Below are 27,919 nucleotides of genomic sequence, written 5' to 3'. Positions count from 1 at the left end.
AATCAGAGTTGAATCTTTTTCTGTTTCTAACCACACCAACGTTTCCCTTAGTACCTCTGGAGTTGCTTCCTGGGATGACTTTGAGATTTGCTCCCTGGAGCATCTGTGCTCCCAGAACAAAAAGTGTGCACAGCACATGCAATTAATGTTGTTGCCGTGTCTTTCCTTCTTGAAATGGAACACACAGGGCCAGCAAATCATTATATATATTATATAATATATAGTATATTCCACTTCATGTGTTGGTCACTGGTGGTTAACACTGAAGATCTCTACAGCTGCTTCAACAAAGTATGTCCAAGCATGACACCCCCATCCCTCCCTCCTGTCATCTGGTGTGCTGTTTTCCCTGCCAGCCTGGGCCTCCAGAACTCTGCCTTGATGAGCCAGACATGCTAGCCTGCTGCAACACAGAACAAGGGTCCGGGCCACACCCCCAAACCTGCAGATCTAGACTGAAACCACCTGTCTTGAGCACTCCGATACCCAGCTCCCAATGGGATCTAAACCACAAATAAATCCATTTTACTCTGTATAAAGCTTATACAGGGTAAAATGATACATGTTTGCCCTCTCTATCACTTCAAGAAAGATATGCACAGCTGTTTGCCCCCCAGGTAAAAATTACTCACACTGAGATTATAAATAAACAAAAGTGATTTTATTAAATATAAAAAGTAGGATTTAATTGATTTTAAGTTGTAAGGGATAGAACAAAGTAAATCACAAAGTAAAATGCACAAGGTTAAGCTTAATACACTCTGAAATCAGTTACAAATGTTAACTTCTCACCCCAGTTGTTATTTCAGGTAAAATCCTTCTCAGGTCAGATGCCTTATCTAACCTGGGTCCAGCCTGTTCTCACCCACCCCTGTGGTTACAGTCGTTATGTTTCCAGGTGCTTGCAGCTATCACTGTGGGGATACCTTAAACCAGTTGAAGACACTCATTGTTTGCTTCCCCACTTTATATAGAACTTCCCCAAGGTGGGAAAACTTTGTTTGGAATCCCACCCCGCTCTGGAAAAGTACCAGCTTCAAGATGGAGTTCAGTATCTGGTGACATCGACACATGTCACTGTAAGACCCCAATCTCCATTCTTCCTTGTTCCTCACACATGTACAGAAAAAGGCTTACAGGTAAACAAAGCCATTCACAGTTCATTGATTCTGAAGCATCTTTAATGACTTCCACTTAATATGTCTAAATCAGTAATACAAGTTTATATCTTATTCTCCTAATTCCAGACATAAAAATAATCCATGTAAACAAATAGGATGAACACACTTACTAGATTATTACCTCTACAATGATATGTTATGAACCTGGATCTCCCACCTCACAGGTGAACACCCCAACTCTTGTGCTAAAAATTCCAAAGGGAAGGCCCACCACTGCCTCCTTCAGTGGCTGCATCCTGACTGGTATCTAAATCCTCCCCCCACCCCACCCCCGACACACAAACATTGTTTTGGGACAAAGCTATTCAGCATATTTGTAACACATTTGTGAAGAGTTTCAGGTGAATCCGAATGGTATTATTTTTGACAATAAATTATTAGTCCAGAAGAAATTCACTCATTTCTAGACACCTTTGTGTCCCAAACCTGTGAAATTACTAAAAGAGAGATTTGTGTCTCAATGCTGGGAAATTACTTAAAGAGACTTTTGGAGAGGTGACCAACAAATAAAGTGGAATAATGTCACCTCAGTTTTGTATCATGCTAAAATGACCTCACGGGAGAGACAGCGATCCAGGCCAGGTGATTCTCTGCCGGTCTGTGTTCCATTTCCACAAGGAAAGACACGGCAACAACATTAATTCCATTTGCTGTGCACACCTGTTGTCCTGGGAGCAAAGATGCTCCGGGGATCAAATCTCAATGTCATCAAAGCCAAATTTAACCTCTTCTGGCCAAGGAAGCAGCTCCAGAGGTATTAAGGGTAATGTTGGTGTGGTTAGCAAACAGGGAAAGATTTGACTCTATATCTGATTTTAGGGTTCTGAGCAGGTACTGCTTCCATCCCCCCTAACACATTGTAAGTGAAGGGAGAAAAAAAGAAGAGGTTACAGCAAGTCATGGGCAAACAAGTCAGTTTCAGAGCATTTCAGCCTTTAGTTGAAATGACATACATGGGTGGGGAAGGAAGGAATGATGCTCAGAGTAAAACTTTATGCACATATTTACCATCAAAAGAAGGAAAGAGCTTTACAAGGGAGGTAGAAGAATGATGGAATAGGAGAGAAAAATCACTCTAATGGGAAGGGGGAACCCCCCCCCTTCGAGTCAGGGAATGTCTACACTAAAGCCATTACATTGACTCAGCATTGGTGTGCATCAGCGCCACGGTGTAGATGCTTTCCACATTGAAGGAAGGGTTTTTCCTTCGATGTAGTTAATCCATGTCCCCTAGAGGCAATAGCTAGGTCAATGGAAGAATGACACTTAGGGTCAGCACAAACTTACTGCCTTGCACAGGGTGTGAAAAATTTCCCAGCCCTGTGCGACAGAGCTCTGTTGATCTATTTTTAAGCCTGAACCAGGTCTCAGAATAGATGTTGTTATAAATATAAGGGGAAGGGTAAACACCTTTAAAATCCCTCCTGGCCAGAGGAAAAACCCTTTCACCTGTAAAGGGTTAGGAAGCTAGGATAACCTCGCTGGCACCTGACCAAAATGAACAATAAGGAAACAAGATACTTTCAAAAGCTGGGGGGAGGGAGATACAAAGCCTCTCTCTCTGTAAGTGTGATGCTTTTGCCGGGGACAGAACAGGAATGGAGTCTTAGAACTTAGTAAGTAATCTAGCTAGATATGTATTAGATTCTGATTTCTTTTAATGGCTGAGAAAATAAGCTGTGCTGAATGGAATGGATATTCCTGTTTTGTGTCTTTTTGTAACTTAAGGTTTTGCCTGGAGGGATTCTCTATGTTTTGAATCTAATTACCCTGTAAGTTATTTACCATCCTGATTTTACAGAGGTGATTCTTTTTTACTTTTTCTTCTATTAAAATTCTTCTTTTAATAAACTGAGTGTTTTTTCATTGTTCTTAAGATCCAAGGGTTTGGGTCTGTGGTCACCTATGCAAATTGGTGAGGATTTTTATCAAACCTTCCCCAGAAAGGGGGGGAGGGTAACGTTTGGAAGAATTTTGGGGAGGAAAGACGTTTCCAAACGGACTCTTTCCTAATAATAATACCGGTTAAACGTTTGGTGGTGACAGCAAAAGTCCAAGGGCAAAAGGTAAAATAGTTTGTACCTTGGGGAAATTTTAACCTAAGCTGGTAAAAGTAAGCTTAGGAGGTTTTCATGCAGGTCCCCACATCTGTACCCTAGAGTTCAGAGTGGGGAAGGAACCTTCACAGATGTCGATAGAAAACACCAGTTAGGAAAACTAGTCGGATCTCCCTGCCGGGGCAGCAGAATCCCCTTCGGTTCTTTTGTTCAGGCAAGTTAGAAATATTGCAGCTGTCCCAGCTTCCGAGTAGAGATTATTCTGCATTCTGATCAAGCTCAGTGTCAGGCTGTGTGTGTGTGTTTTGTGTGCAGTTTGCACTGTGTGTGTTGTGTGTAGTAGGCACCCTCTGTGAGTTGTAGTGGGCATTCTCTGTGTGTGTACTGTGCCTTCTGTGTGTGTGCATTTGGTGTGTATTAGGCACTCTGTGTGTGCATGTGGTGCGGGGTACAGTGGAGCTGAATATCAACTGTTGACAGGTGTGTGTCCCTTGCGCTGCCCAGTGCTCTGGCTGGCGTCTGCCCTCCTCCAAGTGCAGGGCTTCTTGTGTGATTGTAGAATCATAGTACTGGAAGGGACCTCGAGAGGTCATCTATTTCATTCCCTGCACACAGCACAACTGAGTATTATCTAGACCATCTCTGACAGGTGTTTATCTAACCTGCTCATAAAAATCTCCAATGGTGGAGATTCGACAAACTTCCGAGGCAAGTTATTCCAGTGCACAGCCACCCTCACTGTTGGGATGTTTTTTCTAATGTCCAACCTAAACCACCCTTCCTGCAATTGAAGTACATGGGCTCTTGTGCTATCCTCGCCCCGCGCTCCTCCCCCCGCCACACACACGCACGCACGCACGCACGCATGCACACACACGCACACACATACTTTTTGCAATTTTTTCCTAATTTTATCCCTAAAACTCTGTGTAACTGGTTGGGTCACAGAAACCCCTTTGGAACTGTCAAACAATGTCCTGAGATCTGAAGTTGAACATTTCATCCTCAAGGTGGATGCCCCTGGCCACCATCTTATAAAATCATTTTTTCTCTCTGGTCCTGTGATGCTTCCCATGTTATGTCCACTGATCTCAGTTGGGGCCTGCAGACCTTGTAGGAATACAAAAAAAAAAAATAATAACAACAATACAATAAACAACAATACTCCCACGGGCTCTATGATATTACTATGTAATGGGCTGGGAATTGAATTCACCTATTTCCATTTCCCACCATTAAACCAATACACAGTTTAAAAGATTCAAGAATTGGTTAGGAGTTTATTCATTGCTTTCCTCAGGGCATCCTTCACCTCCGTGTTCCTCAGGCTGTAGAGGAGGGGGTTCAACATGGGGATCACCAGCATGTAAAACGCTGAGGTCACTTTGTCTGGGTCCATGGAATAGCTGGAGGTGGGACGTAAATACATGAAGAAGAGAGTGCCAAAATACAGGACCACAGAGGTCAAGTGGAAAGTGCAAGTGGAGAAGGCTTTGTGGAGGCCCTCGAGAGAGCGGATCTATGGGATGGCGGAGATGGTATTGACATAGGAGAGGAGGACACTCACAAAGCTGATCATTTGAGTGGAGCTCATGGAAGCAAAGATCACAATCTCATTGATGCGGGTGTCAGAACAGGAGAGCACCAACAGTGGGAGGACGTCACAGAAAAAAATGATCGATGACGTTGGAGCTGCAGAATGACAGCTGAAATGTAAAACACGTGTGTATCACTGAATCTACCACCCCCACAGCGTACACTGCAGCCACCAGCTGTTTACAAAGATGTCTGGATATGGTGACCGTATAGAGCAGCGGGTTACAGATGGCCACATAACGGTCATATGCCATCACAGCTAGCAAGAGGCACTCAACATCTGAAAAAATGATAGAGAGATACATTTGCACAGCACAGGCAGTGTAAGAAATACTTTTCCTCTCGGCTAAGAAATTCAGCAGCATTAGAGGGGAAATTATCAAGGAAAGGCAGAGGTCACAGAAAGACAATTTCCTGAGGAAAAAGTACATGGGGGTGTGGAGTCGGGGATCAATTGTGATTAACAAGATCAACCCCCATTCCCCACCAGGGTGATACCATAAATCAGTAGGAATACCACAAAGAGGGGGACCTGCAGCTCTGGACGAGCTGTCAGTCCTGATAGAATGAACTCAGTCACCTCCGAGTGATTTCCCATCTCCTCTGAACACAGATCAGGCATCTACAGAGATGTGAGCAGGTGGATGGTGAGGAAAATCTGTCCCTTCTCTGTAAAGAGGTAAGAGAGGATAAATGGAGATCAGTTTCTCAGTGGACATCAGTACCCACTCAGGGAAGGGCTTAGTCCACACAGCCAGGTGTTCACAGCTGCTCATTCCAGGTGTTCGATAAAATGCACACTCTGTGCAAACACAATGACACACAGGTTAATCATGTCCCACACACAAATATTACTGTTCACGAATCCGAAAAGAAAACAGCAACTTGTGACTCTGCTGGGAGAGAATCAGTCTGAAGGGATTATTCCTTAGCGAAAGAAGGGGTGAGAGTAAAGGAATGTCAATCTTTCCACACTCTTTGGGCAAGGGGAGCTCTCTGGCTTGGCATGTACGTTTGGGGTAAAGTTGCTTACCATGCTTTGTAAGCTTTTGGGCATTTACTTTAGCCTGTATGAAAACCCAGAGACATCATGGGAAGCCCTGGCTTCAGTGACTAGGTAATTGCCTAATTTTTTCCAACCAAGGAGGTCCCTCCTTTAGCTGAAGTTGTGGGAGTTGGGGCTGAGGCTTTCAGTGCTGGAGGTCTGTAATTCAATATCTGCTGATCCCCAATGTGCCTGCGTGTGTGCGTGTCTGTAATTCAGGACAATAGCATGTACCTGCTGAGAAGAGAGAGAGCTGTGGTGGTGTTTAATCATTGACAGAAATTGCCAGTTTGGACCATTCGGGAAGCTTTATACTAAGATGTGTGATCTATGTAACATGATTCCTGAAGCAACTGGGAATAGCTGAGCTCAGAGAGCCATAACACGTAATTAATGAATTCAGTAAACCAAAGTCATCCTTGGTGTAATTGGTGCCCTGGGGACCAATTTGACTGACTCTTTCCACTGGTTTATTAAATGATGCAATTTCTACCAGATTTACAAAGTATGAGGTTAGCGGTATATTTCTTCCTGCTGTTTTCACTTCAGGCTGGGTACTGTGTAGACCTGAGCCACAAAGGGTTTTTTTTTTGTGAAGACCAAAATCTTCTCAGTAAAAACTTAATAATTTGACTCGGAAATACCATCAGGGTACCTCAGACACTACACACAACCAATCCATGGGCCAGGCTCCCAGGCTGGACTGCATCCACCATGATGCATGATGGACTCTCCTCTTGCTGAACTTCCCTGGAACATCACCAGAGTCCCACAGCCATGGTTAGGGAGGATGGGTGTTTGGTATTTTGATAGAAAGCTTATAATTTCCAGGGAAAAGATAACTTCTTGGAAAAAAATAGTTAAATGGAAAATCCAATTTCCTATCAAAAAAACTTCTCAAGAAAAAATTTCAACCAGCCTTAGCAACAAATTTGGAATCAAAGGACCAGAAAGTTAGATCAGGTGAAATGTACTAACTGTTTGCAGGTGTAGCTGATATCTTCTCTGTCATTCCTGGTTTCAGAGTAACCTCATTGTCCTGGCCCCAGTAGGTGGAATGTAAAACCTTTAAGACATGTAAGAGTACTCCAGATTATCTAGCTATTTATAGCACGCCTATCACCATACTGTCCTATGTCCTTCCCTTGCTAGGTTACTCCTCAAAGTAGGAAAGATAGGTTCACTCATTTTGCTTGATGCCGGCCACATGATGACCAGAGGAGCTCAGGGGGAGGCCACAACACGCTATGGACTTGTGCAGTTCACAAAACTGTCCATCTTGCACGCATATTATCTGCACACAGAGCTCAGCTATAAGATGCTAAATAAATCTATGAGTCAACTAAAATTAGTCATGCTCTCCTCACAAATATTGATAATATTTTTGTATTATGGATGTGAAGTTATAAGATTACACTGTATTGTGTTATAAATACATGTTCAAAACTGAGGATGGCAAACTGCTCTGTCTCAAACAAAGAAATGTGTGTTTTACTTAATTATGTATCTAAATAGATGAGGAAAAAGCAGTAGGGAACATCGTTCCACAAAGACACTTTGTCTTCTGGTAAACAGGTGGAAATGTTTCTCAAAGGGGGAATAGGACTCTAAAAAGAAGGTGCAGACATCCCAAGGCACAGCTCTCTCTCTCTCCCTCTCTCTGCCCATTGATTCTGCATCTGAAGGGAGAAAGGAAGCAGCCATTGGACTGGGGGATGGGTCCTGACCTAAGATGTTTGGTCAGTGAGACTGCTGAGAGCATGTGGTGAGGAAACTTTTGCTTTGAATTTCACATCATTTGTTAACTTAGGAAGAAGTTGCATTCTAGCTTTATTTTTCTTGAAACCATCTCTGACTTCTATGCCTCCTTATTTGTAGTCAATAAACTTTGATTTTTATTGTTTTATCTAATCCAGTGTGTATAAACAGAAGTGTCTGAGAAGCTAAGTTGCAGGAATGTTAGTGCTATTAAAGAAATAATGGATAGTGTAGCTTGTATTGTCCAGGAGAGGACTGGACAGCACAGGATGTACATTTCGGGAGGGAAATCAAAGAGTGGGGAGTGTGTTGGGGTCACCCTGCAGTATAACCCAGGGTGGTGAGAGCATGAGTGTAACCCAACTACTCCTGGCCAGGCTGCGATTACACACACATGCCTCAGGTGTGATTTCCATGCTTGACGGTTGTTTGTGAGTGGTGAAGGGGGAAGCCGCTTCAGCAAGGCCTTGCAAGGTTGCAGACAGGTGTGACACAGCTGCTGATTAGTCTGAGTTGGAGCCTGGTATGTCACAGCCACCAACCTAGAAAATATCGCAGTAACACCAAAGGTGCGGTGCTGACTGACAGCAGTGTTCAATTGACATGAAAGTGTAGGTCCCCCAAAGGATGGGCCCATTCACTGATCCATGGCTGCAGATGCACAATGTTATTGTGGTCGTGAGATCCAAGGCAGGCCCAGTAATGACTCTTCCCTTCTTCATTATGGTAGCAGAAATTATCCCGCAAGGGTGTGCAGGCTTGGCTGGTATTAACAGTGCTTCAGAGAATGTTGGTGCCCCCTTCTTCTAAGTGGTGCCAACCTGTTAGACATTGCAGGGTTGATTGTATTACGAGGAAAAATTGATGATCCAATTCAGCTATATTCTTTGGTATAATCCGTGGGAGAGGGGTTACAAAGAATGGAGGCAAAGTCCTGCTTCCCTGAACACCAGTAGAAACAACCAACAGCCAGCAATCTCTGTAGTCAGAAACTCCAAAGTTTGTCACTCCAGGTCTGTGCCCAGGAAAAACTATGGCCCTACTTCCACTAGGAACTCATAACTCCTCCTCCTGGTTTCGGTCTCTCCTGTGACCCGGAGGTGTCTGGGGCAGTTCTCACTGAAAATGCAAAGGTCAGGGCAGGCTGCAAAAAGGAGGATATTCCCCAAACTGGTGGTGAACACTCAAGATCTCTGCAGCATCTCTGAAGATGCTGCAACAAAGTATCTCTGAGGATGCCAGCTCCCTCTTGATTCTTTTGTTAATATTACTTATTTCCTATAACTTATAGTCTGTGACACAGAGTGTGATGTTGCACTCCATAATTCTTTATAGAAATATGCTAATGGATATAAATATGATATAAATGAAATCTGTTTAATGCTAGATAGACCATGCAACATATCTCTGCAAAGGTTATGATCTACTGCATATATTCATCCTATTTCCATGCATGTATCATTTTTTATGAATATTGGCTATGTACTTGTTAGATTTTAAGTAGCCTCATTGAAAGTAGCCTCATTTTAAGTAGCCTCAGTTGGTCAGCTTCTTGAGAGAAGATTATTCTCTGTAAGTGCCCAACCAAGAAACACTTAAGCTAACAATGAACTCTGAGACACGCCAATCCACATCTGAGCTTTCCTGGGAATGTGGAACCTTCCTGTAAGTAACTGAGTCATGCATGGACATGTGACTTGCCCATGAGACTCCAAAACTCCATCTTGGAGCTGGATTCTGCCAGGAGATGGGAAGGGGTTTCCACCCACAAGTGAGAGACTATATAAGCCCCTGGTGAAACCCCTCCATTTTGTCTTCAGCTGTCACAAAAGGTAGTCTTTCCACCCCAAAGAGATGCCTGAAAGAAACTGGAACAAAGTACAGTAACTACAGGGGTGTGAGTGATTGCTGGACGCAGACTAGGAGGAAGTCTAGTCTGTAAAAGAGGCTTATTGCAAGATCTCTGAGGGTGAGATTTACCTGCATTTCGTTTTTTTACTGTATTAGGTTTAGATTTATGTTTTTTATTTTATTTTGTTTTTAATTCATTTTTTTATGTCTGTTATTACTTGGAAAAACTTAAATGGTACTTTTTGGATTTAATAAAATCTCGTTTTACTTATTAATTAAACCAGAGTATGTATTAATACTGGGAGGAGGTGCGGGGGGAGGGGGGAGGCAAACAGTGGTGTGTATCTCTCTATCAGTGTTATAAAGGGCAAACAGTTTATGAGTTTACCCTGTATAAGCTTTGTACAGAGTAAAACTGATTTATTTGGGGTTTGGACCCCATTGGGAGCTGGACATCTGAGTGCTGGAGACAGGAGCACTTCTTAAGCTGTTTTCAGTGAAGCCTGCAGCTTGTGGGGGATGTGGTTCAGACTTGGATCTGGGTTTGCAGCAGGCAAGCGTGTCTAGCTCAGACAAGGTAAGGTACTGAAGTCCCAAGCTGGCTGGGAAAACAGGCTCAGGGGGAGACTCAGCACACCGGGTGGCAGTCCCAAAGGGGTTTCTGTGACCCAACACATCACAGTGACATAGCTGAGCAGGATCTGTGCACAGCTGATAGCTTTGAGACTCTGGTAGTGATTTTAAGTGAATTTTGGCTATTGTGGGTGGAGAATAGACAAAGTGATTACTGGTTTGTTATTTTCTGATTGCTTATATCAGGTAAGGGAAATAGGGACAGAAAAATAAGCAAAATAAGTAAGAGTGAAGATCAAAAGAAGCTACAACTGCAGAACCCTGACCGGGAAAACAGAGAAGTCTGCTGCTTGCCAGGGGCTAAGATTCATGATGTGATGGAGAGACTGCCGAGACTCATCAAGCCCTCGGACCGCTGCCTCTTCCTGATTTTCCACTTGGGCACCAATGATACTGCCAAGAATGACCTTGAGTGGATCACTGCAGACTACGTGGCTCTGGGAAGGAGGATAAAGGAGTTTGAGAGGTGCAAGTGGTGTTCTCGTCCATCCTCCCCGTGGTAGGAAAAGGCCGGGTAGGGATCATCTAATCGTGGAAGTCAATGAATGGCTACGCAGCTGGTGTCGGAGAGAAGGCTTTGGATTCTTTGACCATGAAGAATCCAAGAAGGAGGAGTGCTAGGCAGAGACGGGCCCCACCTAACGAAGAGAGGGAAGAACATCTTCGCGAGCAGGCTGGCTAACCTAGTGAGGAGGGCTTTAAACTAGGTTCACCAGGGGAAGGAGACCAAAGCCCTGAGGTAGGTGGGGAAGCAGGATACCGGGAGGAAGCACAAGCAAGAGTGTGTGAGAGGGGAGGGCCCCTGCCTCATACTGAGAATGAGGGGCGATCAGCGGGTTATCTTAAGTGCCTATATACAAATGCACAAAGCCTGGGAAACAAGCAGGGAGAACTGGAGGTCCTGACAAAGTCAAGGAATTATGATGTGATTGGAATAACAGAGACTTGGTGGGATAACTCACATGACTGGAGTACTGTCATGGACTGGTATAAACTGTTCAGGAAGGACAGGGAGGCCAGAAAAGGTGGGGGAGTTGCAGTGTATGTAAGGGAGCAGTATGACTGCTCAGAGATCCGGTATGAAACTGCAGAAAAACCTGAGAGTCTCTGGGTTAAGTTTAGAAGCGTGAGCAACAAGGGTGATGTAGTGGTGGGAGTCTGCTATAGACCACCGGACCAGGGGGATGAGGTGGAAGAGGCTTTCTTCCGGCAACTCGCAAAATCTACTAGATTGCACGCCCTGGTTCTCATGGGCGACTTCAATCATCCTGTTATCTGCTGGAAGAGCAATACAGTGGTGCACAGACAATCCAGGAAGTTTTTGGAAAATGTAGGGGACAATTTCCTGGTGCAAGTGCTGGAGGAACCAACTAGGGGCAGAGCTCTTCTTGACCTGCTGCTCACAAACCGGGAAGAATTAGTAGGGGAAGCAAAAGTGGATGGGAACCTGGGAGGCAGTGACCATGAGATGGTCGAGTTCAGGATCCTGACACAAGGAAGAAAGGAAAGCAGCAGAATACAGACCCTGGACTTCAGAAAAGCAGACTTTGACTCCCTCCGGGAACTGATGGGCAGGATCCCCTGGGAGAATAACATGAGGGGGAAAGGAGTCCAGGAGAGCTGGCTGTATTTTTAAGAATCCTTATTGTGGTTACAGGGACAAACCATCCCGATGTGTAGAAAGAATAGTAAATATGCAGGCGACCAGCTTGGCTTTACACTGAAATCCTGGCTGATCTTAAACACAAAAAAGAGGCTTACAAGAAGTGGAAGATTGGACAAATGACCAGGGATGAGTATAAAAATATTGCTCGGGCATGTAGGAGTGAAATCAGGAAGGCTAAATCACACCTGGAGTTGCAGCTAGCGAGAGATGTTAAGAGTAACAAGAAGGATTTCTTCAGGTATGTTGGCAACAAGAAGAAAGCCAAGGAAAGTGTGGGCCCCTTACTGAATGAGGGAGGCAACCTAGTGACAGAGGATGTGGAAAAAGATAATGTACTCAATGCTTTTTTTGCCTCTGTCTTCACGAACAAGGTCAGCTCCCAGACTACTGCACTGGGCAGCACAGCATGGGGAGGAGATGACCAGCCCTCTGTGGAGAAAGAAGTGGTTCGGGACTATTTAGAAAAGCTGGATGAGCACAAGTCCATGGGGCCGGATGCGTTGCATCCGAGAGTGCTAAAGGAATTGGCGGACATGATAGCAGAGCCATTGGCCATTATCTTTGAAAACTCATGGCGATCGCAAGACAGCCACTGGAGGAGGCAGTGGTGATCCTTCCCTTTGTAATTTTTAGCCCAATATCTGAGATGTTTACCTGTGAGGTGGTAGATCCAGGTTCAATTCTCCCTTCTGTCCAGGGCTGGGCAAAGCTATGTGTGACATTACACTCCATATGCTTTATGAAAATATGCTCATGAATATGACATAACTGGAATATGCTGGAATATCTAGGTGGATGCCCCTTGCACCAGCAGATAAAATCATTCTCTCTTTCTGGAACTCTGATTCTTCCCCTGTTTTGTCCACTGATCTCAGTTGGGGTCTGCAGACCTTGTTGGAATACAAACAAATTAATAGTAATAACAATACAATAATGAAAAATACAGATTCAAGGATTGGTTAGGAGTTTATTCATTGCTTTCCTCAAGGCGTCCTTCACCTCCGTGTTCCTCAGGCTGTAGATGAGGGGGTTCAACATGGGGATCACCAGCGTGTAAAACACTGAGGTCACTTTGTCTCTGTCCATGGAATAGCTGGAGGTGGGGCGCAAATACATGAAGAGGAGGGTGCCAAAAAGCAGAACCACAGTGGTCAAGTGGAAAGTGCAGGTGGAGAAGGCTTTGCGCCGGCCCTTGGCGGAGCGGATCTGCAGGATGGTGGAGGTGATATAGATATAGGAGAGGAGGACAGTCACAAAGCTGATCACGATAATGCAGCATGCTAAAGTAAACATCATAATCTCATTGATGTGGGTGTCAGAGCAGGAGAGCGCCAACAGTGGTGGGATGTCACAGAAGAAATGATTGATGATGTTGGAGTTGCAGAATGACAGTCGAAATGTAAAACATGCGTATATCATTGAATGCACCACCCCCACAGCGTACACCCCAGCCACCAGCTGATTACAAAGCTGCCTGGACATAGTGACCGTATAGAGCAGCTGGTTACAGATGGCCACATAACGGTCATACGCCATCACAGACAGCAAGAGGCACTCAACAACTCCAAAAAGGATAGAGAGAGACATTTGCACAGCACAGGCAGTGTAAGAAATGCTTTTCTTCTCAACGGAGAAATTCAGCAGCATCTTAGGGGAAATTATCGAGGAAATGCAAAGATCACAGAAAGACAAATTACTGAGGAAATAGTACATGGGGGTGTGGAGTCGGGGATCAATTGTGATTAACAAGATCATCCCCCCATTCCCCACCAGGGTGATACCATAAATCAGTAGGAATACCACAAAGAGGGGGACCTGCAGCTCCGGACGGTCTGTCAGTCCTGAGAGAATGAACTCAGTCACCTCCGAGTGATTTCCCCTTTCCATCTCCTCTGAAGAGTCATCTGGAAGCTACGGAGATGTGGGCAGGTGGATGGTGTGGAAAACCTGTTCCTTCTCTGTAATGAAGTCCGTGAAAATAAATGGAGATCAGTTTCTCAATGGACATCAGTACCGGCTCAGGGAAGGGCTTAGTACACAGAGCCTGATGTTCACAACTGATCTTTCCAGTTGTTCAATAAAATACACACTGCATAAATACAATGACAGAGGTTAATCATGCCCCCCACATGGACACTCCTGTTCACTAATCCCAGCAGTCAACAGTGACTTGTGACTCTGCTGTAACTGAATCGGGATAAAAACCATCTCAGCTTGAAGAGATTATTCCTTCCCGAAAGAAGGGGTGAAAGGAAAATAGTGTCAATCTTTCTACTGTCTTTAGGAAAGGGGAGCTCTATGGCTTGGAATGTCCTTTTGGGCTCAAGTTGCTTACTGTGCTAATTAAGCTTTTTGGCATTTACTTGAGCCTGTATGAAAATCCAGAGACATAATGGAAAACCCTGGCTTTGGTGATGAGGTAATTGCCGATATATTTCCAACGCAGGAGGTAGCTCTTTATCTGAGGGGGTAGGAGCTGGGACTGAGGCTTTAAGTGCTGGAGGTCCTGAATTCAATACCTGCTGATAAACATCATATCTGCATGTGTGTGTGACTGTAATTCAGGACAATAGCACGTACCTGCTGAGAAGAGAGAGAGAGAGATGTGGTGACATTTCCCCATCAATAGAAACTGCCAGTTTGGAGCATGTGGGAAATTTTATACTGACATATGTGATCTATGGGACATGATTCCAGAAGCAACTGGGAATACCTGAGCTCAGAGAGACACAACACCGAATTAATGCATTCAGTGAACCAAAGCCACCTTGGTGTAATTGGTGCCCTGGGGATTAATTTGTCCCACTATTTCTTACTGTGTTATTAAATGATTCAATTTCTACCATAGTTACAGAGTATGAGGTTAGGGTATATTTCATCATGATGTTTTCAGTGCAAGTTGGGTACTGTGTATATCTGATCCACAAAGTTTTTTTGTGTGTGTTTTTTTTGTGGAGACTAATATTTTTTTGCTAAAACCTTAATATTTCGACGTGGAAATCTTTTTGCTAAAAACTTAACATATCGATCTGGAAATGCCACGGGGGTGCCTCAGGTACCACACACCACCAATCTCTTCCATGGGCCAGGCTCCCAGGCTGGACTACATCCCCCCATTATGCATCAGGGTCTCTCCTCTTGCGGAACTGCCCTGGAACTTCACCAGAGTCACACAGCCATGGTATTGGGAGGATGGGAGTTTTGTATTTTGATGGAAAGCTGATAATTTCCAGGGAAAAATAATTTCATGAAAAAAATAGTTGAATGCAAAATCGAATTTCCCATAGAAAAAGGCTTAAGAAAAATTTTCAACCAGCCTTAGCAAGAAATTTGGAATCAAAGGAACAGAATGTTCGATACAGGTGAAATGTATGAATTGTTTGCAGGTACAGGTGACGTCTTCTAAGTCATTCCTGGTTTCAGAATCACCTCATTGTCCTCGCCCCGATAGGTGGAATGTAAAACCTGTAAGACATGTAAGAGTACTCCAGGTTATCCAGCTATTTATAGCATGCCAATCACAATGATATCTTATGTCCTTCTGTTGCTAGGTTACTTCCCAAAGTAGGAAAGGTAGGTACACTCATTTTGCTTGATGGAGACCACATGATGACCAGAGGAGCTCAGAGGGAGACCTCAGCATGCTAAAGAATTCTGCAGTTCACAAAACTATCCCTCTTGCATGCATATTATCTGCACACAGAGCTCAGTTTAAGATGCTAAATAAATCTATGAGTCAACTAGAAATAGTCATGCTCTCATCACAAATATTAATACATTTTGTTTTATAATATATGTGAAGTTATAAGGTGACACTGTATCATGTTATTCACATATGTTCCAAACTGAGGCTGGCAAACTGGTCTCTCTTCAACAAAGAAACGTGTGCTCTCATTAATTTTGTATCTAAACAGTAACCAGAGTCATTAAGCAGGAAGGGAAACAAAGGTAGCCCAAAAAGGTGAGGAAAAAGCAGAAGGGAACATCCTTCTACATTGACATTTTGTTTCCTGGTAACCAGGTGGAAATGTTTCTCAAGGTGGGGATAGGACTATAAAAAGAAGGGGCAGACATCCCAAGGCACCACTCGTTCTCTCTCTGCTTGCCCATTGATTCACTGCATGTGAAGGGAGAAAGGAAGCAGCCACTGGACTGGGGGAGGGGTCCTGAACTAAGAAGTTTTGTAAGTAAGACTTCTCTAAGAATGTGGTGAGGAAACTTTTGCTTTGAATTTCACATCATTTATTAACTTCGGCACAAGTTGCATTCTAGCTCTATTTTTCTTGTAACCATGTGTGACTTCTTTGCCTTCTCATTTACACTCACTGAAAATCTATCTTTGTGCTCAATAAACTTTGTTTTATTGTTTTATCTAATCCAGTGTGCTTAAACACAAATGTTTGAGAGTTGTATGCATATTAGTGCTGATAAAGAAATAATAGAGAATGTAACCTTTATTGTCCAGGAGAGGACTGGGGAGCACAGATTGTACATTTCTGGAGGGAAATAGAAGACTGGGGAGTGTGTTGGGGTCACCCTGCACTATAACCAAGGGTGGTGAGAGCCTGAGTGTAGCTCATCTATCCCTGGCCAGGTTGCAGTTACACACACATGCCTCGGGTGCAGTTTGCATGCTTGAAAGTTGTTTGTGAGTGGCCCAGGTGGAAGCCACTTCAGCAAGGCATTGCAAGGTTGCATGTAGGTGTGACACATCTGCTGATTACTCTGAGTTGTACAATGGTATGTCACAGCCACCAACCTAGAAAATATCCCAGTCACACCAAAGGTGTGGTGCTGACTGACAGTAGTGTTTGATTGACATGAAAGGGTGAGGTCACCACAGGCATGGGCCCATGCACTGATCCATGGCTGCAGATGCACAAGGACATTGTGGTCATCACCTCCCCCAAGGAGATCCAATGCAGGCCCATTGATGACTTTTCCCTTCTTCACTATGGTAAGAGAAATTATTCCCCACGGCTGTTCAGGCTTTCCCGGTATTATCTGTGCTCTAGGGAATGTTGGTGCCCCCTTCTCCTAAGTGCTGCCAACCTGTGAGGCATTGCAGGGTATATTGTATTAGGAGGAAAAATTGATGATCCAAGTCAGCCATATTCTTTAGTATAACCTCTGGGAGACGGGTTCCAAAGAATGTACACAACGTCCTGCTTCCCTGAACACCAGCGGAAACAACCAGCAATCTCTGTATTCAGAAACTCCAAAGTCTGTCACCAGAGGTCTGTGCCTATGAAACGCTCTGCCCCTACTTTCTCTAGGAACTCATAACTCCTCCTCCTCTTTCTTTGCTTCCTGTGACCCGGAGGTGCCTGGGGCAGTCGTCACTGAAAATGCCAACATCAGGGCGGGCTTCAAAAAGTAGGATATTCCCCAAACTCGTGGTTAACACTGAAGATGTCTGCAGCATCTCTGCAGATGCTGCTACAAAATGTCTCCAAGCAGGCCAGCTCCCTCCTGATTCTTTTGCTAATTTTATTTATTTCCTATAACTTACAGTCCGAGAAACAGAGTGTGATGTTGCTCCCCATAATTCTTTATAGAAATATGCTCATGGCTGTAAATATGACAAAATTGAAATATGTTATATGCTAGATTGGGCATGTAACATATCTCTGCAAAGCTTATGATCTATTGGATATAGTCATCCTATTTCCATGTATCATTTTTTTACCTGAAGTTATGAATATTGGCTCTGTACTTGTTTGATTTTAAGTAGCCTCAGTGAAGCAGTTGGTCAGCTATTTGAGAAAAGACTATTCTCTGTAAGTGCCCAGTCAAGAAACGATGAAGCTAACAATCAACTTTGAGAGACGCCAATCCACATCTGAGCTTTCCTGGGAATGTGGCATCGGCCTGTAAGGAACTGAGTCATGCATCGAAATGTGACTTGCCCGTGTGACTCCAAAACTCCATCTTGGAGCTGGATTCTCTATAGGAGAGGGGAAGAGGTTTTCACCCACGAGAGAGAGACTATATAAGCCCCTGGGGAAAACCCTCCATTTTGTCTTCAGCTGTCACAGAAGGTAGTCCTTCTACCCCAAGGAGATGCCTGAAAGAAACTGGAACAAAGAACAGTAACTACAGGTGTATGATTGATTGCTGGACCCACACTAGGAGGAAGTCTAGTCTGTAAAAGAGGCTTATTGCAACATCTCTGAGGGTGAGAGTTACCTGAATTTTGTTTTTCACTGTATTAGGTTTAGACTTATGTGTTTTATTTTATTTTGTTTGGTAATTCATTTTGTTCTGTCTGTTATTACTTGGAACCACTTAAATCCTACTTTTTGTATACAATAAAATCACTTGGTACTCATTAATTAACCCAGAGTATGTATTAATACCTGGGGGGGTGGGGGGAGGCAAACAGAGGTGTGTATCTCACTATCAGTGTTATAAAGGGCAAACAGTTTATGAGTTTACCCTGCATAAACTTTGTACAGACTGAAACTGATTTATTTGGGGTTTGGACCCCATTGGGAGCTGGTTATCTGAATGTTAGAAACAGGAGCACTTCTTAAGCTGTTTTCAGTTAAACCTGCAGCTTGTGCGGGACATGGTTGAGACTTTGATCTGGGTTTGCAGCAGGCAAGCGTGTCTAGCTCAAAGAAAGTAATGTACTGGCAGGGAAAACAGGTTCAGAGGGAGACTCAGCCCATCACGTGACAGTTCCAAAGACGTTTCTGGGACCCAACACATCACAGTGGCATAGTCAAGCAGGATTTGTGCACAGCTGATTTCTTGGAGATTCTGGTCATGATTTTCAGTGAGTTTTGGCTGTGGTGGGTAGAGAACAGCCAAAGTGGTTACTGGTTTGTTATTTTCTGATTGCTTATTTTGTGTAAGGGAAATAGGGACAGAAAAATAAGCAAAATAAGTAAGAGTGAAGATCAAAAGAAGCTAGAACTGCCGAAGTTGCTGACTGCCCAGAAAGGCTGAATGCTGGGTACTGGGAAAGTCTCTGTTAACTAAGAAGCCCAGCCTGAGCTGAGTGCATCTCAGTTTCAGTGAACTGCAGAGGGGGTGTGGCCCAGCACAAGAAAGCAGAACAATGACTACCAGTGAGGCAGCTGCTAAACTAGAGCTGGCCAGACAGGAAACAGAAGAGAAGGCAAAGGACCGGGAGTTTCCATTGAAGCTCAGAGAAGCAGAGGCAACTGCGCACAAAAGGGCTCTGGAAGCTGAGGCAGCCAGTTACAATGAGCCCTGGGGTTAAGAGACAGAGAAATACAGGCCCAGATTGAGGCCCAGAAGCATGAACTGGCTGTTATGGAGTGGAAGAGACAAAACCCTCCAGCAGCTGGCCCCACTTGCCCAAAAATACACAAATGGGAGCGAATATGTCTATGGTCTGATGAGTCCAGGGATTTTGCTGAAAATTTGATCACCTTTGTGCGCCCTCCATACAATTCCTGACAATCAAAAAATGACCACATTGGTAGGAAAATTGACTTGAAGAGCTCTGGACATATTCAATAAGATGCGTATTGATGATGCTTCAAATTATGGTAAATTTAAGAAATTGGTTTTGAAACAGTTTCTGATTACACCTGAAACCTAAAGGGTTAAATTCAGGAGTCTTAAGAGGGAATCTGGATTGAGTAATGTGGCTTAAGAAAATGAAATGAGAGAATTTTTCGTTAGGTGGGTGAGGGGAAAAGGCATTACAAGCTTGGAAGAAATGTGTGATTTGGTTACTCGGGAACAATTCCTGAATATGTGCAGTAAAGATGTAAAACAGGATTTGTGGGACAAAAAGGTGGATGCAGTGGGTGGAATGGCTGAGTTTGCAGACTCTTTTGAGCCATCACAAGCTACAATTAAACAGAAACCAGGGGCAGAGGGACACAGGTTTGGGGGAAGCAGAATCACCATTTTACCCCAGGCTAAAGGATGCTGGGTGTTCACCTCCCCATTCCCCTGTTACTCGTCCCAAGTCTCCTGTATGTGCAGAGGAGCCCAAGAGGTGCCAGGATTCTGAGTCCACTGAGCACCTGAGGAATAAATGTCCTTTGCTGAGTGGGAAGAGGCAGCAGGTAACACATGAAGCTGCTGCTTCTCAGAGCCAGGCTGCTGCCTCTTTCCACACAGGATTTGTAAAGGGGGCTTCTACACAACCAAGCAGTCAGCACATGCATGCTGTTAAACTGAATGGGAAAGTTCTCCTGGGATTGAGGGACACGGGTGCAGAGATTTCTGTGGTCAGAAGGGACCCGATCCAGGAGAAGGATTTGTTGCCAGGGGAAATGGCAGAATTGGAACTGGTGGGAGGTTAGAAAGTCCTTGCCCCTTCAGCTAAGGCACACATGGAAACTGGTGATGTGCAGGCTGAGCTGACTGTTGCCACAGTGGCACACAATTTTGCACCATTTCAACTGGGGAATGATTTCTTTGATGTGGCAGTATCTGCTCCAGGCTTGGTTAACAGCGAGAAGGAATGTTGTGCTCAAAGCCCCAGGGTGGGGGTGTGTGTGTGAAGTCACATGGGCTAGTGGGGGAATAGGAGAGAGTCTCTTAAATTCCTCTGTAGCAGTGAAGCATGCAGCCTTGGGGGCAGGAATGGCTGTTACCAGTTTCTGTAGCTCCTGGGCTCAAGGCAAGTCCCTGTGGGAGGGGCTGGACAAAGCCATCTCCTGTCCTGTGATCATCTGCCTGCGGGAGGGGAGGGCTCCAGCTGTAACAAGGAGGCCATCCCAGCTGCTGACTGCCAGGAAGTTGCAGGTCGGCAGGGGACAGGCCCTGTTCTGTGGTGTACAGAAATATGTACCCCAAAGGTGGAAGTTGGGGTCCTGGTTACTGCTGTGGTGGGAACAGGGCCCAGGGACTCTGTAGCTGGAAGCAAGCCCAACCTGAGGGAAAGAGGGGAATTTTGCTGATGAGGGAAGGGTCTGTCCTAGCTGTGAGCCCACAGCCAGACCAGAGTCACGTTCCCTCTTGGGGGATGCCGGAGTCTCTGACCCAGAAGAGAGCCCAGAGTGGGAAGTCCAGACAGAAGGTGAGGGGGAATCGGAGAGGCTGCCCACCTTTTGTAGGGAGGCCTTTTCCCAGGAGCAGGATGAAAAATCTGTATTTAAAATGCCAAACCCCTCTCCCGTGAATCAGGTTTTAAGAGATGACTGGGGCTCAGATCTCCTGGAGGGGATAGTCCACCCAGCTGACCTTTTGGTAACTGAGGGTATCTTACTGATCCAAAGCACTCCATTAAAGAATATTATTCCTGTGACCCTTATAAAAAATAATACTCTCTCTTCAAGGCTGGTGGGAGAAAAACTCTGCACTTAGGAAGCTTCACAAGAGAGAGCAGTCGAGGGCAGGCATGGTTGCAGTGCCCCTTTCCTTGCCAAAGCCGCAAACACATGCCTGAATTAAAAGCCTTCTCCAAAGAGGCAGAAGAATCTGCATCAGAGCCCCTACCAGGGTACAAAAAGGAATTGGGAAATGCAATAGACACTAAACAAGCTAAATTGTGTGAACAAAGCCTGTCCGCTGAAGATTTCCTGTTAATCGTGTGTCTTTTGCAACTTCATCTGTGGGTCAAGACAAAGGAGCTCATGCTAGTGGTAAATCCTTGAAAGATGTGGGACACACCTGCTTTGTGGGAAAAAAAAAACAACTTTTGTTCATGCTAGGGATCCTGGCAAGACAGTCCCACAAGCATGTTGCTTTTCAGTTTATACCTGTAAATGGGCTGGAAGCTTGGCACCATAGCAAAAGCAAAACAGGCCTACCCTGCTGTGTGGAAGGGGAAACTGAGGCACACTGCCTCACGACATTTGTGGCTAAATGCCAAGACAACTCCACTTTAACAGATACCGCTGTCTTCATTCTGTTCGCAATACTACACCCCAACTTGTTTTCAGGCATCCGGGGACCAGGAACCCCAAACCTTGCAAGAACACCTATGAATGACCTCCTACGGTTTAAAGGTACAAAAAGGGGTTGTGACCAGAAACAAACAGGGTACTGCCTCTGCCATGGACAGTGTCCAAGTCTCTGGCAGTATGTTCAGGAGGAGGGTGTGACATTACACCCCAAAATGCTTTCTAGAAATATGCTTATGAGTGTAACTATGACATAACTGGAATATGTTTTATGCTAGATAGGCCATGTAACATATCTCTGCAAAGGTTATGATCTCCTGGATATATTCCTTCTATTTGTATGCATGTATCATTTTTGTAGTTGGAGTTATGAATATTGGCTGTGTACTTGCTTGAGTTTAAGTAGCCTAGTAGAGCATTTGGTCAGCTTGTGGAGTAAGGAATGTGCACGTTAAGTGCCCAGTCAAGGAGCAATTAACAGACAATAGAACTTGGGGATGCCAATCCACATCTGAGCTTCCCCAGGAATGTGGTTTGGCTGGTAAGGAACTCAATCGTGCAGGGACATGTGACTTGCCCATGTGACTCCAAAACTCCATTTTGTAACTGGATTCTACACAGGGAGTGGGAGGGGTGTCCACCCAGAGGAGAAAGGCTATAAAAATCCCTGGGAGACCCCTCCATTTTGTCTTCAGCGGGCTCAAGAGATAGCCACTCCACGCCCAGGCATACCTGAAAGAAACTGGAACAGAGGCCAGTAACTACAGGGGGTGTGAGTGATTGCTGGACCCAGACTAGAGGGAGACTAGTCTGTAAAAGGAAGCTTAATGGAACACCAATGAGGGTGAGGGTTTTATCTGTATTCAGTTTTATTACTATATAAAGAGAGATCTCTGTGTTTTATTTTATTCAACTTGGTAATTCACTTTTTTCTGTCTGTTACTACTTGAAACCATGTAAATTTCTGTGGAGAAAGATGTGGTTAGGGACTATTTAGAAAAGCTGGACGTGCACAAGTCCATTGGGCCGGACGAGTTGCATCCGAGAGTGCTAAAGGAATTGGTGAATGTGATTGCAGAGCCATTGGCCATTATCTTTGAAAACTCGTGGCGAATGGGGGAAGTCCCAGATGACTGGAAAAAGGCTAATGTAGTGCCAATCTTTAAAAAAGGGAAGAAGGAGGATCCTGGGAACTACAGGCCAGTCAGCCTCACCTCAGTCCCCGGAAAAATCATGGAGCAGGTCCTCAAGGAATCAATCCTGAAGCACTTAGACGAGAGGAAAGTGATCAGGAACAGTCAGCATGGATTCACCAAGGGTAGGTCATGCCTGACTAATCTAATCGCCTTCTATGATGAAATTACTGATTCTGTGGATGAAGGGAAAGCAGTGGATGTATTGTTTCTTGACTTTAGCAAAGCTTTTGACACGGTCTCCCACAGTATTCTTCTCAGCAAGTTAAAGAAGTATGGGCTGGATGAATGCACTATAAGGTGGACAGAAAGTTGGCTAGATTGTCGGGTTCAATGAGTAGTGATCAATGGCTCCATGTCTAGTTGGCAGCCGGTGTCAAGTGGAGTACCCCAGGGGTCGGTCCTGGGGCCGGTTTTGTTCAATATCTTCATAAATGATCTGGAGGATGGTGTGGATTGCACTCTCAGCAAATTTGCAGATGATACTAAACTAGGAGGAGTGGTAGATACGCTGGAGGGCAGGGATAGGATACAGAGGGACCTAGACAAATTGGAGGATTAGGCCAAAAGAAATCTGATGAGGTTCAATAAGGATAAGTGCAGGGTCCTGCACTTAGGACGGAAGAACCCAATGCACAGCTACAGACTAGGGACCGAATGGCTAGGCAGCAGTTCTGCGGAAAAGGACCTAGGGGTTACAGTGGATGAGAAGCTGGATATGAGTCAGCAGTGTGCCCTTGTTGCCAAGAAGGCCAATGGCATTTTGGGATGTATAAGTAGGGGCATTATCAGCAGATCGAGGGACGTGATCGTTCCCCTCTATTCGACATTGGTGAGGCCTCATCTGGAGTACTGTGTCCAGTTTTGGGCCCCACACTACAAGAAGGATGTGGTTAAATTGGAGAGAGTCCAGCGAAGGGCAACAAAAATGATTAGGGGTCTGGAACACATGACTTATGAGGACAGGCTGAGGGAACTGGGATTGTTTAGTCTGCGGAAGAGAAGAATGAGGGGGGATTTGATAGCTGCTTTCAACTACCTGAGAGGTGGTTCCAAAGAGGATGGTTCTAGACTATTCTCAGTGGTAGAAGAGGACAGGACAAGGAGTAATGGTCTCAAGTTGCAGTGGGGGAGGTTTAGGTTGGATATTAGGAAAAACTTTTTCACTAGGAGGGTGGTGAAACACTGGAATGCGTTACCTAGGGAGGTGGTAGAATCTCCTTCCTTGGAAGTTTTTAAGGTCAGGCTTGACAAAGCCCTGGCTCGGATGATTTGATTGGGGATCGGTCCTGCTTTGAGCAGGGGGTTGGACTAGATGACCTCCTGAGGAACCTTCCAACCCTGATATTCTATGATTCTATGATTCTATGAAATCCTACTTTCTGTACTTAATAAAATCACTTTTTACTTATTAATTAACCCAGAGTATGTATAAATACCTGGGGGGTGGTGGGGGGGGCAAACAGCTGTGCATATCTCTCTATCAGTGTTAGAGAGGGCAAACAATCTGTGAGTTTACCCTGTGTAAGCATTATACAGGGTAAAACAGATTTATTCAGGGTTTGGACCCCATTAAGAGTTGAGCATCTGAGTGTTAAAGACAGGAACATTTCTTAAGCTGCTTCCAGGAAAACCTACAGCTGTTAGGGGACATGGTTCAGACCTGGGTCTGGGTTTGCAGCAGGCTAGCGGGTCTGGCTCAAACCAGGCAGGGCACTGAAGTCCCAAGCTGCCAGGGCAGGAAAGCAGGGGCAGAAGTAGTCTCGGCACAAAAGTTGGCAGCTTCTAAGGGGGTTTCTGTGATCCAACCCATCACAGGTGGGTGCTCAGCGCTCTCTGAAAGTCCAGTCCTTTTGAGGTGCTTCAAGCTAGACACCCAAAATCACTATTCGCTTTTGAAAAGCTTGACTCCACTGAGCAGCTTCACTCTTCTAGCCTTCGTCCCCCACCTCACACCCAAACCCATAAAGGGAGTGTGTGCTAATGGGAATCAAACTCGTATTAGCATTCTTTAAACATCACTGTTTTTCCCCACTCAGTCACGTGAAAGCTAGATCCCTGGCTAGTCTGCGTCCGCATAACTCTATTGATGCCAGTGGACCAGGTGTAAATAAGAAATGTTCTATTCAAGTTAATTGCTTAGATCTCCTGCTAATGTACATTGGCCATAAACACTATGTAATTCAAAGGGGCCAGATCCCCAGCTGGCATAAATCAGCTTTGATCCACTGAAGTCAGTGGGCCAGATCCTTAGGTGGTGTGAAGCATAGAAGCCCCATCGAAGTCTCTACACCAGATTCTTTGCTGGTGCAGCTGACATCGGTCATTTGGAGCTTCTGGGTGGTGTAAATTGGAGTGTTCCCGTTGAAGTCAACAGGCCAGAGCCACTGCGGGTGTGACTCCTGCGCCAATTTGCACCAGCAGAGGATCTGAGCTAAGGATCACCAATGCACAGCCTCCTTTGGGTAACTTCTATACTAAGTCCATAGGAATCAGCCGGCCGACAATGGCACTTTTATTTATTGAAACTCTTACAAATTATGGTTTTGGTATTTGGCCAGCTTGAGGCCAGGTGTACCCTAGAAACTTATTGCCAGTATTGTGATGTGGGTTAGGCATGTGATTTTTTTTTAAACAACATTTCTGTACCGGCAAAAGCCGTAGGGCTTGTCTACACTTGGACTGTTACAGTGACAGCTCTGTAGCGCTTCAGTGTAGAGGCTCTCAATGCTGACGGGAGGTGTTCTCTTGTCAGCAGAGGTAATCCACCTCCTTGAGAGTTGGTAGCTAGTGCTCCCTACTTGGGGACTTAGGTTGGCTTAACTACGTCGCTTGGGGTGTGAAGTTTCCACACCACCGAGTCACAAAGCCGGGTGGATCTAAGTTTCTAATGTAAACCAACCCCTAATGGAGATGCAGGTATAATGGCAAAAACAAACACACACAAAAAAAACCAAAGAAGTGCTTTTGCTGATTTAGTTATTTCTTTTGGGGGAATGGATATAAGTTATGCAAGCAAAAACTGAGGCTACGCTAGGCAGGTTCACCGGTGTAGCTGTACCAGAATAGCCAAACAGGCAAACCTTTCTAGGGTAGACTGGGCCGAAACAAATAGCTTTTTCCATTCTTGGTCATTTATGCCTCATCACTCCAGCCTTTGAAACTCTCGATGTGAAGAGGTTCTGAAAAAGAAATATTCCATTAAACCTGGAAACACCAAGATTCCAGCCAAAAAAAAGTTCTCTGGGAGCGTTTTGCACACGGAAAACTTTCTGAGTGAATGTAACATATGAGCTAAATGCAACATACCCCCACCTAGTGGCTGGTCCATAGAGTAGATAAAAATTTATTATGGAGACCAGCAAACAGAGTAACTATGCACTGAAGGGCCTATGCTTTGGTGCTGAAGGTCTTGGGTCCTATAAGCAATTATGACACATAGTTTTGGTGCAGGATGTGTTTTCTAGGCCTTGGGATTTGTGCACAGCTAAGTTTCTAGGGGAGTAGTTGCCTGGAAATGGTCACATTGTCCTTGCTTGAATGTGCAGGGTTAAGGAGACAGTGCAAGGAAAGTGTCCACCGTAGCGCTCCTGCACAGATACCAAGTACGACTGCATTCTCTTTGCTTTCCTGAGTCCAAGCATCACTCCCTCCTAATCCCCTTTTGGCTGCGAGCTATCCCGCAAAAAACAGGGGGAGAAGCAGGGAGGAGATAGGCTCATGTTCCCCCTTCCTCTTAGAAGGCAGCAGAGATGACTGGACCTGGACGGGAGGAGGTGCTGTTCCCTATGAGCCTTGTTAAGTCCCACTGAAGTTAATGGATTTAATGTCTGGGCCCCATTGATTTCAATGTGAATTAGGCACCTAAATACCTGTCAGGATCCAGGCTGGCTGTGCCTAACAGGCACAATTGGAGCCTACACGATGCAAGGAATAGTCCAGCTCTTCCTCTGCTATTATCAAATCTACTGTCCCCACTGGAGGGTGTTGCTGCGAGTTTACCATCCCTTCTAGTGAGCTCCGTGTACCATGAGCGCAGAGGTCAGCGCGGTGGGCCCTCCAAGCACTAGGCTCTTGGTGGGTTCTCCATCCCTTGGTGGGTCCCCATTAAACACTTCACCTTCTGAGAGCCTCAGGTGCTTTCATGCTCTGCTTACAACTTCCAGTCCCTGGCCTCTGGCCCTGCTCTCAGGCTGCCCGCTACTTGTCCTTCCACGGGCACCTCCCAGTCTGCTGCTTCTGGCTGGCCCCTGCCCATTCTCAGCAGCTCCCTGGCTGAGCCTCATCCTCTCCTGCCCTCTGGGTGTCACCCCTTGCCTGTTCACACGGACACCTCTATTGTCACGATGCGGAACTTGGTTAGAGACATCGCCCTCTGGTGGACATACATGAACCAGATCCCTCCCAGAATGAGCTGTGGCCCCATCCTTTCCCTCCAGCTAATTGTGGAGTGGGGTGGGAGGTGGGGCCAGACCATGAGCTGGCAGGTTCATTACACTATCTCTATAGGGCCCAACACCATAACACACACTCCCACTCCTGTCCCCGGACATGCTCAGCTCCACATTCCCTCGTTTGTGTGATGCCTCTCAGATTCACAAGGGTAGTGTGGGAGCAGAGAAATTCAGTACACTCAAAAACAACGAGGAGTCCTGTGCCACCTTAGAGATGAACACATTTATTTGGGGATAAGCTTTCGTGGGCTATAACCAACCAAGGAAAACTTTATTGCCGGCACAAAGATTCTTAAGTTTTGGGAGAGTCGTGACATTCAAACAGTGACAACACGTTTAAGGCATAGTACAATCTGTTCTGGCAACCAGAGATGGATTAAGGTCTCCCAGGGCCCTAGGCCAGAGCAAGTGGGGGAGCCCCCAGCATCGGAAAAAATGGCTCAGTCCCACCCATAGTCCCACCCTATTCTGCTCCTTTCAGGGACAGATATAAACCATATTCATTAGAGCAGAAACCAACCTCTAACCAGTGGGTGTTAGGAAGAAACTTTCTACAAACAAGTTATCACATTGTGAGAGGGATGGGCAATGAGAATAAGGTTATCCTGACTGTTAGGGGGCTTATTCCTTCACCCACTTACTTCCCTGG

General features: G+C 45.2%; 1 protein-coding gene and 1 pseudogene across 1 annotated transcript; both read right to left on the bottom strand.

The window, feature by feature from the left end:
* Window positions 1–4,499: 4,499 nt before the first annotated feature.
* LOC141989013 (olfactory receptor-like protein OLF2) lies at window positions 4,500–5,432 on the bottom strand (annotated as a pseudogene).
* Window positions 5,433–10,356: 4,924 nt separating this feature from the next.
* LOC141989011 (olfactory receptor 5G9-like) lies at window positions 10,357–13,995 on the bottom strand. Its single transcript, XM_074955217.1, has 3 exons — window positions 13,965–13,995; window positions 12,755–13,679; window positions 10,357–10,414 (listed from the first exon to the last, which is right to left on the bottom strand). Exons 1-3 carry the CDS (start codon window positions 13,993–13,995, stop codon window positions 10,357–10,359), a joined length of 1,014 nt encoding a protein of 337 aa, XP_074811318.1.
* Window positions 13,996–27,919: the final 13,924 nt, after the last annotated feature.

This window comes from Natator depressus, chromosome 6 (genome assembly GCF_965152275.1).
Source record: "Natator depressus isolate rNatDep1 chromosome 6, rNatDep2.hap1, whole genome shotgun sequence".
NCBI lineage: Eukaryota > Metazoa > Chordata > Testudines > Cheloniidae > Natator > Natator depressus.
The sequence above is the reverse complement of the archived record's forward strand: the minus strand, read 5'-3'. Positions and strand labels throughout refer to the sequence as shown.

Bases quoted from the DNA above. Each gene is read 5' to 3' on its own strand.
- LOC141989011 (XM_074955217.1), bottom strand. From the start codon at position 13,995: ATGGTTTTTATCCCGATTCAGTTACAGCAGA. The intron at 13,680-13,964 runs GTCACAAGTCAC...ATGACTCTTCAG, and splicing joins CCCGATTCAGTTACAGCAGA to AGGAGATGGAAAGGGGAAAT. The intron at 10,415-12,754 runs ACTCCTAACCAA...CTTAGCCCCTGG, and splicing joins TTGAGGAAAGCAATGAATAA to CAAGCAGCAGACTTCTCTGT.